Source organism: Palaemon carinicauda, chromosome 19 (genome assembly GCF_036898095.1).
Source record: "Palaemon carinicauda isolate YSFRI2023 chromosome 19, ASM3689809v2, whole genome shotgun sequence".
Classification (NCBI taxonomy): Eukaryota; Metazoa; Arthropoda; class Malacostraca; order Decapoda; family Palaemonidae; genus Palaemon; species Palaemon carinicauda.
The window spans coordinates 15,593,662-15,608,661 of record NC_090743.1 but is presented as its reverse complement, the minus strand read 5'-3'; the positions used below and the strand labels follow the sequence as shown (position 1 = coordinate 15,608,661).

At 32.5% G+C, this 15,000-nt stretch overlaps 1 protein-coding gene across 1 annotated transcript in view; it reads left to right on the top strand.

The window, feature by feature from the left end:
• The window catches only part of LOC137658152 (thiol S-methyltransferase TMT1A-like), a 24,586-nt gene that overhangs the window by 1,935 nt on the left and 7,651 nt on the right, over positions 1-15,000 (top strand). The window contains exons 2-3 of the mRNA XM_068392834.1: positions 7,909-8,325; positions 12,754-12,914. Of these exons, the coding sequence (XP_068248935.1) occupies positions 7,964-8,325; positions 12,754-12,914 (523 nt within the window). The 5' untranslated portion in view covers positions 7,909-7,963. The remainder of the gene's footprint in view (positions 1-7,908; positions 8,326-12,753; positions 12,915-15,000) is intronic.

Below are 15,000 nucleotides of genomic sequence, written 5' to 3'. Positions count from 1 at the left end.
GGGTGAGATTAAGGAACTTGCTTCTATAAATAGGGAAATTCTATGTAGAAAATGGATTCTATGGATTCTATTTGGGTGAGATTAAGGAACTTGCTTCTATAAATAGGGAAATTCTATGTAGAAAATGGATTCTATGGATTCTATTTGGGTGAGATTAAGGAACTTGCTTCTATAAATAGGGAAATTCTATGTAGAAAATGAATTCTATGGATTCTATTTGGGTGAGATTAAGGAACTTGCTTCTATAAATAGGGAAATTCTATGTAGAAAATGAATTCTATGGATTCTATTTGGGTGAGATTAAGGAACTTGCTTTTATAAATAATGAAATTCTATGTAGAAAATGAATTCTATAGATTCTATTTGGGTGAGATTAAGCAACTTACTTCTATAAATAGGTAAATTCTACGTAGAAAATGGATTCTATAGATTTTATTGCGGTGAGATTAAGGAACTTACTTCTATAAATAGGCAAATTCTATGTAGAAAATGAATTCTATAGATTCTATTTAGGTGAGATTAAGCAACTTACTTCTATAAATAGGTAAATTCTACGTAGAAAATGGATTCTATAGATTTTATTGCGGTGAGATTAAGGAACTTACTTCTATAAATAGGCAAATTCTATGTAGAAAATGAATTCTATAGATTCTATTTGGGTGATATTAAGCAACTTACTTCTATAAATAGGTAAATTCTACGTAGAAAATGGATTCTATAGATTTTATTGCGGTGAGATTAAGGAACTTACTTCTATAAATAGGCAAATTCTATGTAGAAAATGAATTCTATAGATTCTATTTAGGTGAGATTAAGGAACTTACTTCTATAAATAGGCAAATTCTATGTAGAAAATGAATTCTATAGATTCTATTTGGGTGAGATTAAGGAACTTACTTTTATAAATAGGTAAATTCTACGTAGAAAATGAATTCTATAGATTCTATTTGGGTGAGATTAAGGAACTTACTTCTATAAATAGGTAAATTCTACGTAGAAAATGGATTCTAGAGATTCTATTTGGGTGAGATTAAGGAACTTGCTTCTATAAATAGGTAAATTCTACGTAGAAAATGAATTCTATAGATTCTATTTGGGTGAGATTGAGGAACTTCCTTCTATAAATAGGTAAATTCTATGTAGAAAATTGATTCTAGAGATTCTATTTGGGTGACATTAAGGAATTTGCTTCTATAAATAGGCAAATTCTATGTAGAAAATGGATTCTATTGATTCTATTTGGGTGAGATTCAAGGAACTTGCTTCTATAAATAGATAAATTCTATGTAGAAAATGGATTCTAGAGATTCTATTGGGGTGAGATGAAGGAACTTGCTTCTATAAATAGGCAAATTCTATGTAGAAAATGGATTCTATAGATTCTATTTGGGTGACATTAAGGAATTTGCTTCTATAAATAGGCAAATTCTTTGTAGAAAATGGATTCTATTGATTCTATTTGGGTGAGATTCAAGGAACTTGCTTCTATAAATAGATAAATTCTATGTAGAAAATGGATTCTAGAGATTCTATTGGGGTGAGATGAAGGAACTTGCTTCTATAAATAGGCAAATTCTATGTAGAAAATGGATTCTAGAGATTCTATTTGGGTGACATTAAGGAATTTGCTTCTATAAATAGGCAAATTCTTTGTAGAAAATGGATTCTATTGATTCTATTTGGGTGAGATTCAAGGAACTTGCTTCTATAAATAGATAAATTCTATGTAGAAAATGGATTCTAGAGATTCTATTGGGGTGAGATGAAGGAACTTGCTTCTATAAATAGGCAAATTCTATGTAGAAAATGGATTCTATAGATTCTATTTGGGTGACATTAAGGAATTTGCTTCTATAAATAGGCAAATTCTTTGTAGAAAATGGATTCTATTGATTCTATTTGGGTGAGATGAAGGAACTTGCTTCTATAAATAGGCAAATTCTATGTAGAAAATGGATTCTATAGATTCTATTGGGATGAGATTCAAGGGACTTGCTTCTACAGATAGGTAAATTCTATGTAGAAAATGGATTCTAGAGATTCTATTGGGGTGAGATGAAGGAACTTGCTTCTATAAATAGGCAAATTCTATGTAGAAAATGGATTCTATAGATTCTATTTGGGTGACATTAAGGAATTTGCTTCTATAAATAGGCAAATTCTATGTAGAAAATGGATTCTATTGATTCTATTTGGGTGAGATTCAAGGAACTTGCTTCTATAAATAGATAAATTCTATGTAGAAAATGGATTCTATAGATTCTATTTGGGTGAGATTAAGGAACTTGCTTCTATAAATAGGTAAATTCTACGTAGAAAATGAATTCTATAGATTCTATTTGGGTGAGATTGAGGAACTTCCTTCTATAAATAGGTAAATTCTATGTAGAAAATTGATTCTAGAGATTCTATTTGGGTGACGTTAAGGAATTTGCTTCTATAAATAGGCAAATTCTATGTAGAAAATGGATTCTATTGATTCTATTTGGGTGAGATTCAAGGAACTTGCTTCTATAAATAGATAAATTCTATGTAGAAAATGGATTCTATAGATTCTATTTGGGTGAAATTAAGGAACTTCCTTCTATAAATAGGTAAATTCTATGTAGAGAATGGATTCTAGAGATTCTATTTGTGTGAGATTAAGGAACTTGCTTCTATAAATAGGTAAATTCTATGTAGAAAATGGATTCTATAGATTCTATTTGGGTGAAATTAAGGAACTTCCTTCTATAAATAGGTAAATTCTATGTAGAGAATGGAGTCTAGAGATTCTATTTGGGTGAGATTAAGGAACTTGCTTCTATAAATAGGTAAATTCTATGTAGAAAATGGATTCTATAGATTCTATTTGGGTGAAATTAAGGAACTTCCTTCTATAAATAGGTAAATTCTATGTAGAGAATGGATTCTATAGATTCTATTTGGGTGAGATTAAGTAACGTGCTTCTATAAATAGGTAAATTCTATGTAGAGAATGGATTCTATAGATTCTATTTGGGTGAGGGTAAGGAACCTACTTCTATAAATAGGTAAATTCTATGTAGAAAATGGATTCTATAGATTCTATTTGGGAGAGATTAAGTAATGTGCTTCTATAAATAGGTAAATTCTATGTAGAGAATGGATTCTATAGATTCTATTTGGGTGAGGGTAAGGAACCTACTTCTATAAATAGGTAAATTCTATGTAGAGAATGGATTCTATAGATTCTATTTGGGAGAGATTAAGTAATGTGCTTCTATAAATAGGTAAATTCTATGTAGAGAATGGATTCTATAGATTCTATTTGGGTGAGGGTAAGGAACCTACTTCTATAAATAGGTAAATTCTATGTAGAAAATGGATTCTATAGATTCTATTTGGGAGAGATTAAGTAACGTGCTTCTATAAATAGGTAAATTCTACGGAGAGAATGGATTCTATAGATTCTATTTGGGAGAGATTAAGTAACGTGCTTCTATAAATAGGTAAATTCTACGGAGAGAATGGATTCTATAGATTCTATTTGGGAGAGATTAAGTAACGTGCTTCTATAAATAGGTAAATTCTACGTAGAAAATGGATTCTAGAGATTCTATTGGGTGATATCAAGGAATTTGCTTCTATAAATAGGTAAATTCTACGGAGAGAATGGATTCTATAGATTCTATTTGGGTGAGATTAAGGAACGTGCTTCTATAAATAGGTAAATTCTACGGAGAGAATGGATTCTATAGATTCTATTTGGGAGAGATTAAGTAACGTGCTTCTATAAATAGGTAAATTCACCGGAGAGAATGGATTCTATAGATTCTATTTGGGAGAGATTAAGTAACGTGCTTCTATAAATAGGTAAAATATACGTAGAAAATGGATTCTAGAGATTCTATTGGGTGATATCAAGGAATTTGCTTCTATAAATAGGTAAATTCTACGGAGAGAATGGATTCTATAGATTCTATTTGGGTGAGATTAAGGAACGTGCTTCTATAAATAGGTAAATTCTACGTAGAGAATGGAGTCTATAGATTCTATTTGGGTGAGATTAAGGAACGTGCTTCTATAAATAGGTAAATTCTACGTAGAGAATGGAGTCTAGAGATTCTATTTGGGTGAGATTAAGGAACGTGCTTCTATGAATAGGTAAATTCTACGTAGAGAATGGAGTCTAGAGATTCTATTTGGGTGAGATTAAGGAACTTGCTTCTATGAATAGGTAAATTCTACGTAGAGAATGGAGTCTAGAGATTCTATTTGGGTGAGATTAAGGAACTTGCTTTTATGAATAGGTAAATTCTACGTAGAGAATGGAGTCTAGAGATTCTATTTGGGTGAGATTAAGGAACTTGCTTCTATGAATAGGTAAATTCTACGTAGAGAATGGAGTCTAGAGATTCTATTTGGGTGAGATTAAGGAACTTGCTTCTATGAATAGGTAAATTCTACGTAGAGAATGGAGTCTAGGGATTCTATTTGGGTGAGATTAAGGAACTTGCTTCTATGAATAGGTAAATTCTACGTAGAGAATGGAGTCTAGAGATTCTATTTGGGTGAGATTAAGGAACTTGCTTCTATGAATAGGTAAATTCTACGTAGAGAATGGAGTCTAGAGATTCTACTTGGGTGAGATTAAGGAACTTGCTTCTATGAATAGGTAAATTCTACGTAGAAAATGGATTCTAGAGATTCTATTGGGTGATATCAAGGAATTTGCTTCTATAAATAGGTAAATTCTATGTAGTGTGTGGATTCTATAGATTCTATTTGGGTGACATTAAGGAATTTGCTTCTATGAATAGGTAAATTCTACGTAGAGAATGGAGTCTAGAGATTCTATTTGGGTGAGATTAAGGAACTTGCTTCTATGAATAGGTAAATTCTACGTAGAGAATGGAGTCTAGAGATTCTATTTGGGTGAGATTAAGGAACTTGCTTCTATGAATAGGTAAATTCTACGTAGAGAATGGAGTCTAGAGATTCTATTTGGGTGAGATTAAGGAACTTGCTTCTATGAATAGGTAAATTCTACGTAGAGAATGGAGTCTAGAGATTCTATTTGGGTGAGATTAAGGAACTTGCTTCTATGAATAGGTAAATTCTACGTAGAGAATGGAGTCTAGAGATTCTATTTGGGTGAGATTAAGGAACTTGCTTCTATGAATAGGTAAATTCTACGTAGAATGTGGATTCTATAGATTCTATTTGGGTGAGATTAAGGAACTTGCTTCTATGAATAGGTAAATTCTACGTAGAATGTGGATTCTATAGATTCTACTTGGGTGACATTAAGGAACTTGCTTCTATGAATAGGTAAATTCTACGTAGAGAATGGAGTCTAGAGATTCTATTTGGGTGACATTAAGGAACTTGCTTCTATGAATAGGTAAATTCTACGTAGAGTATGGAGTCTAGAGATTCTATTTGGGTGAGATTAAGGAACTTGCTTCTATGAATAGGTAAATTCTACGTAGAGAATGGAGTCTAGAGATTCTATTTGGGTGAGATTAAGGAACTTGCTTCTATGAATAGGTAAATTCTACGTAGAGAATGGAGTCTAGAGATTCTATTTGGGTGACATTAAGGAACTTGCTTCTATGAATAGGTAAATTCTACGTAGAATGTGGATTCTATAGATTCTACTCGGGTGAGATTAAGGAACTTGCTTCTATGAATAGGTAAATTCTACGTAGAGAATGGAGTCTAGAGATTCTATTTGGGTGACATTAAGGAACTTGCTTCTATGAATAGGTAAATTCTACGTAGAGAGTGGATTCCATAGATTCTACTTGGGTGACGTTAAGGAATTTGCTTCTATGAATAGGTAAATTCTATGTAGAATGTGGATTTTATAGATTCTGCTTGGGTGAGGTTAACAGATTTGCTCCTATATATAGGTAAATTCTATGTAAAGAAAGGATTCTATAGAAATTCTATACAGGTGAGGTTAAGGGACTTCCTTCTAAGTATAGGTAAATTCTATGTAGAGAATTGATTCTATAGATATTCTATATGGGTGAAGTTATGGGACTTGCTCCTATATATACAGTAGGTAAATTCTATGTAAAGAATGGATTCTATAGAGATTCTATACAGGTGAGGTTAAGGGCCTTGCTTGTATATACAGGTAAATTTTATATAGAGATGATTCTATAGAGAAAGTTTGTATGGGTGAGGTTAAGGGACCTGCTTATATATATACATATATATATATATATATATATATATATATATATATATATATATATATATATATATATATATATATATATATATATATGTATATATATATATAGGTAAATTCTATGTAGAGAATGGATTCTATAGATTCCATTTGGGTGAGATTAAGGGACTTGCTCCTATATATAGGTAGATTATAATGTAGAGAACTGATTCTATACTGAGATCGTACATGGGTGAGGTTAAGGGACTTGCTTTTTATATATAGATAGATTCTAAGTAACGAATTGATTCTATAGAGATATTCTGTAGGGGTGAGGTTGAGGGACTTGCTTTTATATATAGCTATAATTCTATGTAGAAAATTTATTCTATAGAATCTATTTACTGTGAGATTAACGGACTATTTTCTATAAATGGCTAGATTCTATGTAGCGTATTGGTTTTGCTCCCATAAATAGGTAGATTCTATGTAGAGAATTAATGCTATAGAGAGATTCTATATGGGTGAGATTAAGGGACTTGCTTCTATATACAGGCAAATTTTATGTAGGGAATGGATTCTATAGATTCTATTTGGGTGAGATAAAGGAACGTGCTTCTCTAAATGGCTAGATTATATGTAGAGAACTGATTTTATATAGAGATTTTACATGGGTGAGGTTAATGGAATTTCTTTAATAAATAGGTAGATTCTATGTAGGGAATTGATTCTATAGAGAGATTCTGTAGGGACTTGCTATATGAGTAGAATCTATGTAGATGATGGATTCTATAGAGATTCTATATGGGTATGGTAATCCTATAAGAGGATTTGATTCTATAAATGAGTTAAATTTGTTATGAGACTTTATTTTAACGATTCTATGGAGGGGCTCACGTCTACATCGAGAGCGGATTCTATAATGAAGGATTGAATTCTAAAAGAATATTAGATGCTATTTAAGAATGGGGTTTTCTAAAGAGATTCTATCCAAAAAATCGATTCTAAACAGAGACTTATTCTGGCATTGATTTTTATTCTGAATATGAGTTATAGAAAAGACAAAAATCCCCCAAAATTTATTGAATGAAAATTTTATTTTCATAATGGATTTTTTTATACTGTAAAAGGGACTAAATCTTAAAGAATTTTGATTCTATAATGTTCAATGAAAACAAAATTGTTCTACCAAGAATCTGTTTCTATAACAGGATTGATTCTATAATATGATTTTTAAAAAGAAAGGCTCTGTGAACTTCAGGTGATTTAATATAGCAAATCACAATATATAAAAGATTTCATGTATTTTTCTGTTATAGTTATTTAAATTTTCATCACGAACTTTAATTTCATAAATACTGTATCATTTTCATTTTTATTTTACCTTACTTTGAAAGTCAATAACTATTATATACCATTTCTCATTTTAGACTTTCAAATTAAATAACTATTATTGAGTCCTATTTTATTCTTACTAGCAATATTTTTATTTCAAGGGAGTTGCTATTATCAGTGTTATCACCATTACTATTGGAATTAATTGCTTTATAGTGACAACAGCAACAACAACAACAACAATAATAGTTGTTGTTGTTTGCCATTGTCGTCATTATTATTATTACCATATTTAAAGTGATAGTAGAAATATTAGCACTATTTCTGCTGTTTTCATCATCATCACAATCAATATACATCAAACCATCATCATTTTCCTACTATTTTACCTCTATTATCATTAAGGTTAATATCTACTCTGTATACCGCAGCTGAGTTTCACACCCCGCCAACGACAACAGAAAACCGTTACGAAACGGTGAACGAATGAGTGAGTTCGAACAGGACCCCATGGAGAGAACCATATGGAGGGCCCAGGAACCCCCCTACGAGTACGAGGGGGGCGAAGACCCCCATCTGGATGAAGAGGAACCCGTGGCGTTCTTCGAACAGGAGGTGGTCCTCGAACACGAGGAACAAAGGGATATCATGGAGGAAGTCGAAGTCGTGGACGAGACGGGGGAATCGGACGAAGGCGCGTTCCTGAGCGGGCGCTTGTTCAACGAGCGCTGGTTTAACGAAAGCGCTTTGCCCATCTACGAGTGGGTTCGCGAAAACAAGGTTATGGTTGTGGCCGTGTTGGTTGTGCTGTTGGTTGTCAAAATGACCTTCAAAGACATCAGGCAAAGGTGAGAGAAACATATTATTATTATTATTATTATTATTATTACCTCCGCCAGGAGGTTATGTTTTCGATTCGGTTTGTTTGTTTGTTTGTTTCTCTGTTTGTCTGTCTGTCTGTGGACAACGTAGAGGCCACATTTCTACACGGAATCACTTCAAACTTGGCCAAGTAGTTCCCCAATGTGTATGGAAGAACTGATTAAATTTTGGTCAAGGTCACCCCAAGGTCAAGGTCACAGTGGTCACTGGTGTCACTATGACATAAGTGGCCATATCAAGAGACAGAAATAAAGCACTGACTTTTGCATAAGCCAACAGGGAAGTCCTAGTCCAGGCGCAACCCATGGGTGATGTTCAAATTTATAAAGGTCAAAGGTCAAGGTCATATTGGTGCATTATATCAATGTCATATTAAGTATCAGTGGCAAATGAACAAAGATCACTTGAAGGTCAAAAGTCAAGCAGGTCACTTGAAGGTCAAGGTCACGTGAAGGTCAAGGTCACGTGAAGGTCAAGGTCACCTGAAGGTCAAGGTCACGTGAAGGTCAAGTACATTTGAAGATCAAGGTCACTTGAAGCCAAGGTCATGTGAAGGTCAAGGTCACGTGAAGGTCAAGGTCACTTGAAGGTCACGTGAAGGTCAAGGTCATGTGAAGGTCGAAGTCACATCAATTCATGATTCTAGGACATATGGCGCTCTAGGTCACCTTGGCGGAGGTATGTCCTCTACGAGGACCATGTCCGCGTTCAGGACTTGCTCACTTGTTATTATTATTATTATTAGCTAATCTATAACTCTAGTTGGAAAAGCAGGATGCTATAATCATGCCATGGGCTCCAATAAGGAAAAATAGCCTAGTGAGGAAAGGAAATAAGGAAATCAAAAATAAGTAATGGATAACGAATATTAAATATCATAAGATTAGTAACAACATTAAGAGAGATCTGTCTTATCTACTATATATATATATATATATATATATATATATATATATATATATATATATATATATATATATATATATATACACACACACACTGTATATATACAGGCTATATATATATATATATATATATATATATATATATATATATATATATATAATATATATATATATACTATATATATTATGAAGAGACTCATTATAATAGGAGTTAATATAATTGGTTGATATACTGCCAAGTATTTTGGTGTTTAATATATTGCAATAAGGGGAAAAAATGTTTGACTCATTTGGTAAAGTGAGTATTAACAATGATGTTTCACTTAAAATTATAGGATCATTTTAGTTGCCAATAAATTGGACATTAATATGTCGTTTTTATTTTCAAATCAAATTAGTGATATATGTATGTATGGAAATATGAATTGCTATATCTTTTATTGTATAGATAATTCGAAGCTATGAACTGAAATTACTGCAATATTTTTGTAACATTTGCATACACAGCAACAACAACAACAACAGCAATAACAACAGCACAAAGCACACACTCGTAAGAAAAACAGTATTCTTGAAATATTAACATTTTTAAAATACAAAAGACCAAATTTAGATTGCCTTCCAGTACCACTATCTGAAATAAAACAATTTGTGACGATTTGATATTACCTTGAAAAAGCGACAATGCTAATAAATGAGAGAGAGAGAGAGAGAGAGAGAGAGAGAGAGAGAGAGAGAGAGAGAGAGAGAGAGAGAGAGAGAGAGAGAGTTAACCTAATTGCAAAGCAAAATTCAGATTAATGTGATCCAAATAAAGGGAAAAAAGAGAATTAGTGAAAATTTAAAGAAGTGGAGCAGACCCAGCTGTTTTCATTCTGTGCTATTCAAGCACCTTGTTTTGTTAATGTTCCAATAAGGTTTTGTCATATTAAATCTGATTTATTGCTAATACACTATTGGTTATTCTAATTTAAACAGAATCAAGGCAAAATCGTTTTTTATCTAATTTCATCACATTTTATTTTAATTTTAATCAATTTAATAAAGATAAAGTCACAATGCACAAACTTGATAATGTCAACCCTACGTTAATTTTAAACGACGTAAATAATCAGCCATTTCGCTAGATTAAATCTTAGCGTCGTCTTTTTGAAGACATTGTCACGCTATAAATTCCCACACTCCCAGATGCGCTAATCTCCCATCATCTCCAACTTGAGAGAGAGAGAGAGAGAGAGAGAGAGAGAGAGAGAGAGAGAGAGAGAGAGAGAGAGAGAGAGAGAGAGAGGGACTCATTAATCTATTTCCCAGTCCTCGTTTGTTTTATCTGAATCTTCTTCATCTTCTAAGACTTCGTGAGATTTCACTTGTTTGTTTTCTTTCAATTTAGAATTCTATATGATTTATTTCTCCAAAACTTCGTTTCTAATTATAAAATAGCTATTATTGAATCCCTTTCTCTCTTTCCAAGTTTGTTTTTGTCTTAGTTAAAATGAAAAGTATCCTACAAACCTATCACACGTATTTTTCATTATTGTTATTAGACATAGTAATAGTATTAGGTCTAATTCTAGTTGTAGGTCTAAACTAGTATTAGGTCTAGTACAGTTGGCTTCATTAATTCCGATACACCAACGTCTCCATAGCTTCACGGGAAGTGTACCGGAATTAATGAAGTCAACTGTACAAGTGGAAGATTACTGATAGTAATAGTAGATATTATTAATAAAATGTTCTTGCATCAATTCAACATCTGCATTAGATTAATTTCTAGTTATCTTTTTAATATCATATCTTTTTGCCAACATAATTCTAATCTTGTGTATGTGTTAACATCAATTCATATTAAACGGAATTAAATTTAGCGAAAAGACCAATGGTAATTTCCACTCTTATTTTCCTTTTATTGTAAACATAAATATTTTAGCGAAAGTTTAATTTCAGCCTTAATGTTACCCGCACGAGTCAAACATTTACTTCTTCAGTCTTATTTAACGTTGGAGTGGGAAGCGACAGACAATTTTAGCAAAGGTTTAATTTTAGCGACACACGACCTCGCTTATTACCAGTGATCAGATGTTTAGCGGAGATTTAATTTTAGAGTTTAGAGACTTCTTTTTCTTCATCTGCTTCTTCTGTCGTCACTATACGAGAAAGGGAATTCACTAAAGTGTTCATCGTTGCAAATAAACCCGCCAAATAGTGATTGGGTTGTTGCCAACCGGATGCGACAGGGTTTGATAGACTTTTATTGAGACAACTGTGTGCTCTGTGAGGTTGGAGTGTCACCAAATGTATTTCTTTGTTTGCTTAATAATAATAATAATAATATTAAAATTTGTTCAACAATTGTGAGGAAAACATAAGCCACGAATATGGCAAAAATCTTCAGACAGATTTCCCGTGTGTTTGTTATTAGTATCACATTTATTTGTTATTTTCTGCCTAGTCTCTTCACTACTTGATCACGTGTAGCGACAATCAATTACTTTACAGGTATATTTACGTTTGGTAGGTCCGTGGGCCACTCCGAGCTACTGTTCACTAATCTACCCAGCTGTAAGTTGAAAGCAGAATCTACTGGGCTTAGGTAGGCAGGTGTAGGGGTTGAAACTTCATGCCTAAAGACTTGCAGATAACCAGAAGGTTTACCCTGCTTGGGTCATCCCTCTAAATGACATAATAATAATAATAATAATAATAATAATAATAATAATAATAATAATAATAATAATAATAATAATAATAATAATATCTTTATAAATAACATCTTTATAGGTAGTGCCTTGGCATTACAACTAGGGCCTATTTAAATACAAAAACATCCTCTCTTAAGATAAATCGAAAAGGTGAGATTAAACGCGATAATTTTAATAAACTTAATAGATAAGTGAAATATGTGAATGTGTAGATGGGTAATTTGAATTATGCATACAAGTTACACCCCCCCCCCCCACACACACACACACACACACATATATATATATATATATATATATATATATATATATATATATATATATATATATATATATATATATATATATATATATGTGTATGTATGTGTGTGTGTAGGTAATCAAGGTTTTATATAATAGGTTTTCTTATCACTATGTTGTCTAAAATTATATAACGACTTCGGATGCTATAAATAATCACCAAGTCCCCCCCCCCCCCCCACAAGACTTTTTTAAGTCTCAAAAAACCACAGATGACACACATATGCGTTGCTTATTGGACATAAAACACCTACGGGATATCAACAGAGATACGAATTATCATTGGGGTTGTCTCACTGTACTGAAAAAATATAACATTTGACCCATATACCTGTATCGCATGATATCTAAATATTTTACGCTATTGACTAATGGAAATTTTCCATTCATGAACGACATTTTAAAACCTTTAAACAAAACCGGAATGGAAACGAAGGGAAAAAAATATTAATTTTACATGATGAATAAGTAAAAATCTTATTTTTTCCAGGTGGTTCGCCGCCCTCTCTAACTGCTTCTACAAGAAGGTCGACGCCAAAATGGAAGAGATGAAGAAGGACGTCTTCGCCTCGTTGAACTCCGTCGTGTCTCACGACCCGGCTCTGCGGAAGACGGGCGGGCTCAAGATACTCGAAATTGGGGTCGGCACAGGTCAGTCAGATTTCTTCAAATTGCTCAGGGGGGGAATGCTAAGCTGGAATCACACTAAGCTTTTTTTCGCCAACAGCAAGCCGTTGAAGCACCAAATGGAAAACACGAGAGCTTGTTGCTCGAGATATTGGCTTCCCAACTGGACGGGAAGCAGCGAGCACAAACCGCGAGTATGACTTCGGATGTAAACAAACAAGATGTCTGCTGCAGATAGGACGTGCTCTTGGTTAGGCACTTTTGGGTACAAGCCTCAAGAGCTATCCTCACTGGGCTATTTTTCCTGTTGGGGCCCCTGGGCTTATAGCATCCTGCTTTTCCAACTAGGGTTATAGCTACGCAAGTAGGAATAATAATAATAATAATAATAATAATAATAATAATAATAATAATAATAATAATAATAATAATAATAGTTGTAGAATTATTCAATTCACGTAATATTCCGAGAATACATATTACAGCAACAGTTAGAAAATCTCTGGGCGCCATGATGATATCAGCTGATCGGCTTATTTTTCCTTTGCCTACACATACAGCGAATAGCATGGCATATTCTTTCTACATTCTCCTCTGTCCTCATACACCTGACAACACTCAGATTACTAAACAATTCTTCTTCGCTCAAGGAGTTAACTATAGCAATGTAATTGTTCAGTGGCTACTTTACTCTTGGCCAGAGTAGAAAAGACTCTTTAGATATGGTAAGCAGTTCTTCAAGCAGAAGGACACTCCAAAATGAAACCATTGTTCTCTAGTCTTGGATAGTGCCATACCCTCTGTACCATGGTCTTCCACTGACTTGGGGTAGAGTTCTCTTGCTGGAGGGTACACTCAGGCACACTATTCTATCACATTTCTCTTCCGCTTGTTTTATTGAAGTTTTTTTATACTTTATATCTGAAAGATTTATTTTAATGTTGTTACTGTTCTTAAAGCTTTCATTTTAATTACTTTTCTTGTAGTTCATGTTTCCTTTTTTTCTCTCCTCACGGGCCTATTTTTTCTTGTTGGAGCTCTTGGGCTTATAGCATCCTGCTTTTCCAGCTAGGGTTGTAGCTTAGCTAGTAGTAGTAGTAGTAGTGATAATAGTGATAATAATAATAATAATAATAATAATAATAATAATAATAACTTGCCTCACGTTGATGGGAGCTTTAACTAGATAATAATAACTTCTATATTAAGATAATACAACTTCTTTTATATTGTTATCGTTATTTTCTTTGTATGAAAAGTAAATTTATTAGATTTATACTATTATCATTATCTTGAAAGTACATCTATTAGAAATTGGGAGACTCAAAGGAGAGCAAAGCTTGAAAAATATCTTATACTTTATATATATATATATATATATATATATATATATATATATATATATATATATATATATACATATATATGTACATATATATATATATATATATATATATATATATATATATATATATATATATATATATATATATATATATATACACACACACATAGTTTGCATGTACACTATTTTCACGTTCTGTTGGTTTATTTGAATGTACAATACATATATCCATACAATATATACATCACATATGTAAGTATGTATTCATGTATATACATATGTAAGTATGTATTCATGTATATACATATGTGTGTATGTACAGTATATACGGATTTATATAAATAAAAGGAAACAAGAAAACGTGAAAATAGTGGTTTTATCAGTGCCACCGTAAATCTTGCTATACAACTTAATCCTTTTATTTTTGAGTTTCATATATCTTAAATTAACTGCAGATCAACAGAAAAAAAATTCTCCCTGCTCAAACTTACAACTTAATAATCATATGTAACATAAATATTTTTTGTATCATAATGATATTCAATATAAATATTCTCTGATAAACAATCTCCCGTTAATATCCAAGAAATTAATAATTACCTGTTATCTAATCAATATACTCTGTATCATAAGTTGGAAGACCCAGGGCTACATGGCGGTGGCCTATGAAGTGAGGTATGAGATGATGAATGGAGAAGTATTGATTTAAAAGCTCAAGATGCAGACGACTGGCGAAATCTAACCGAGGCCCTTTGCGTTAATAGG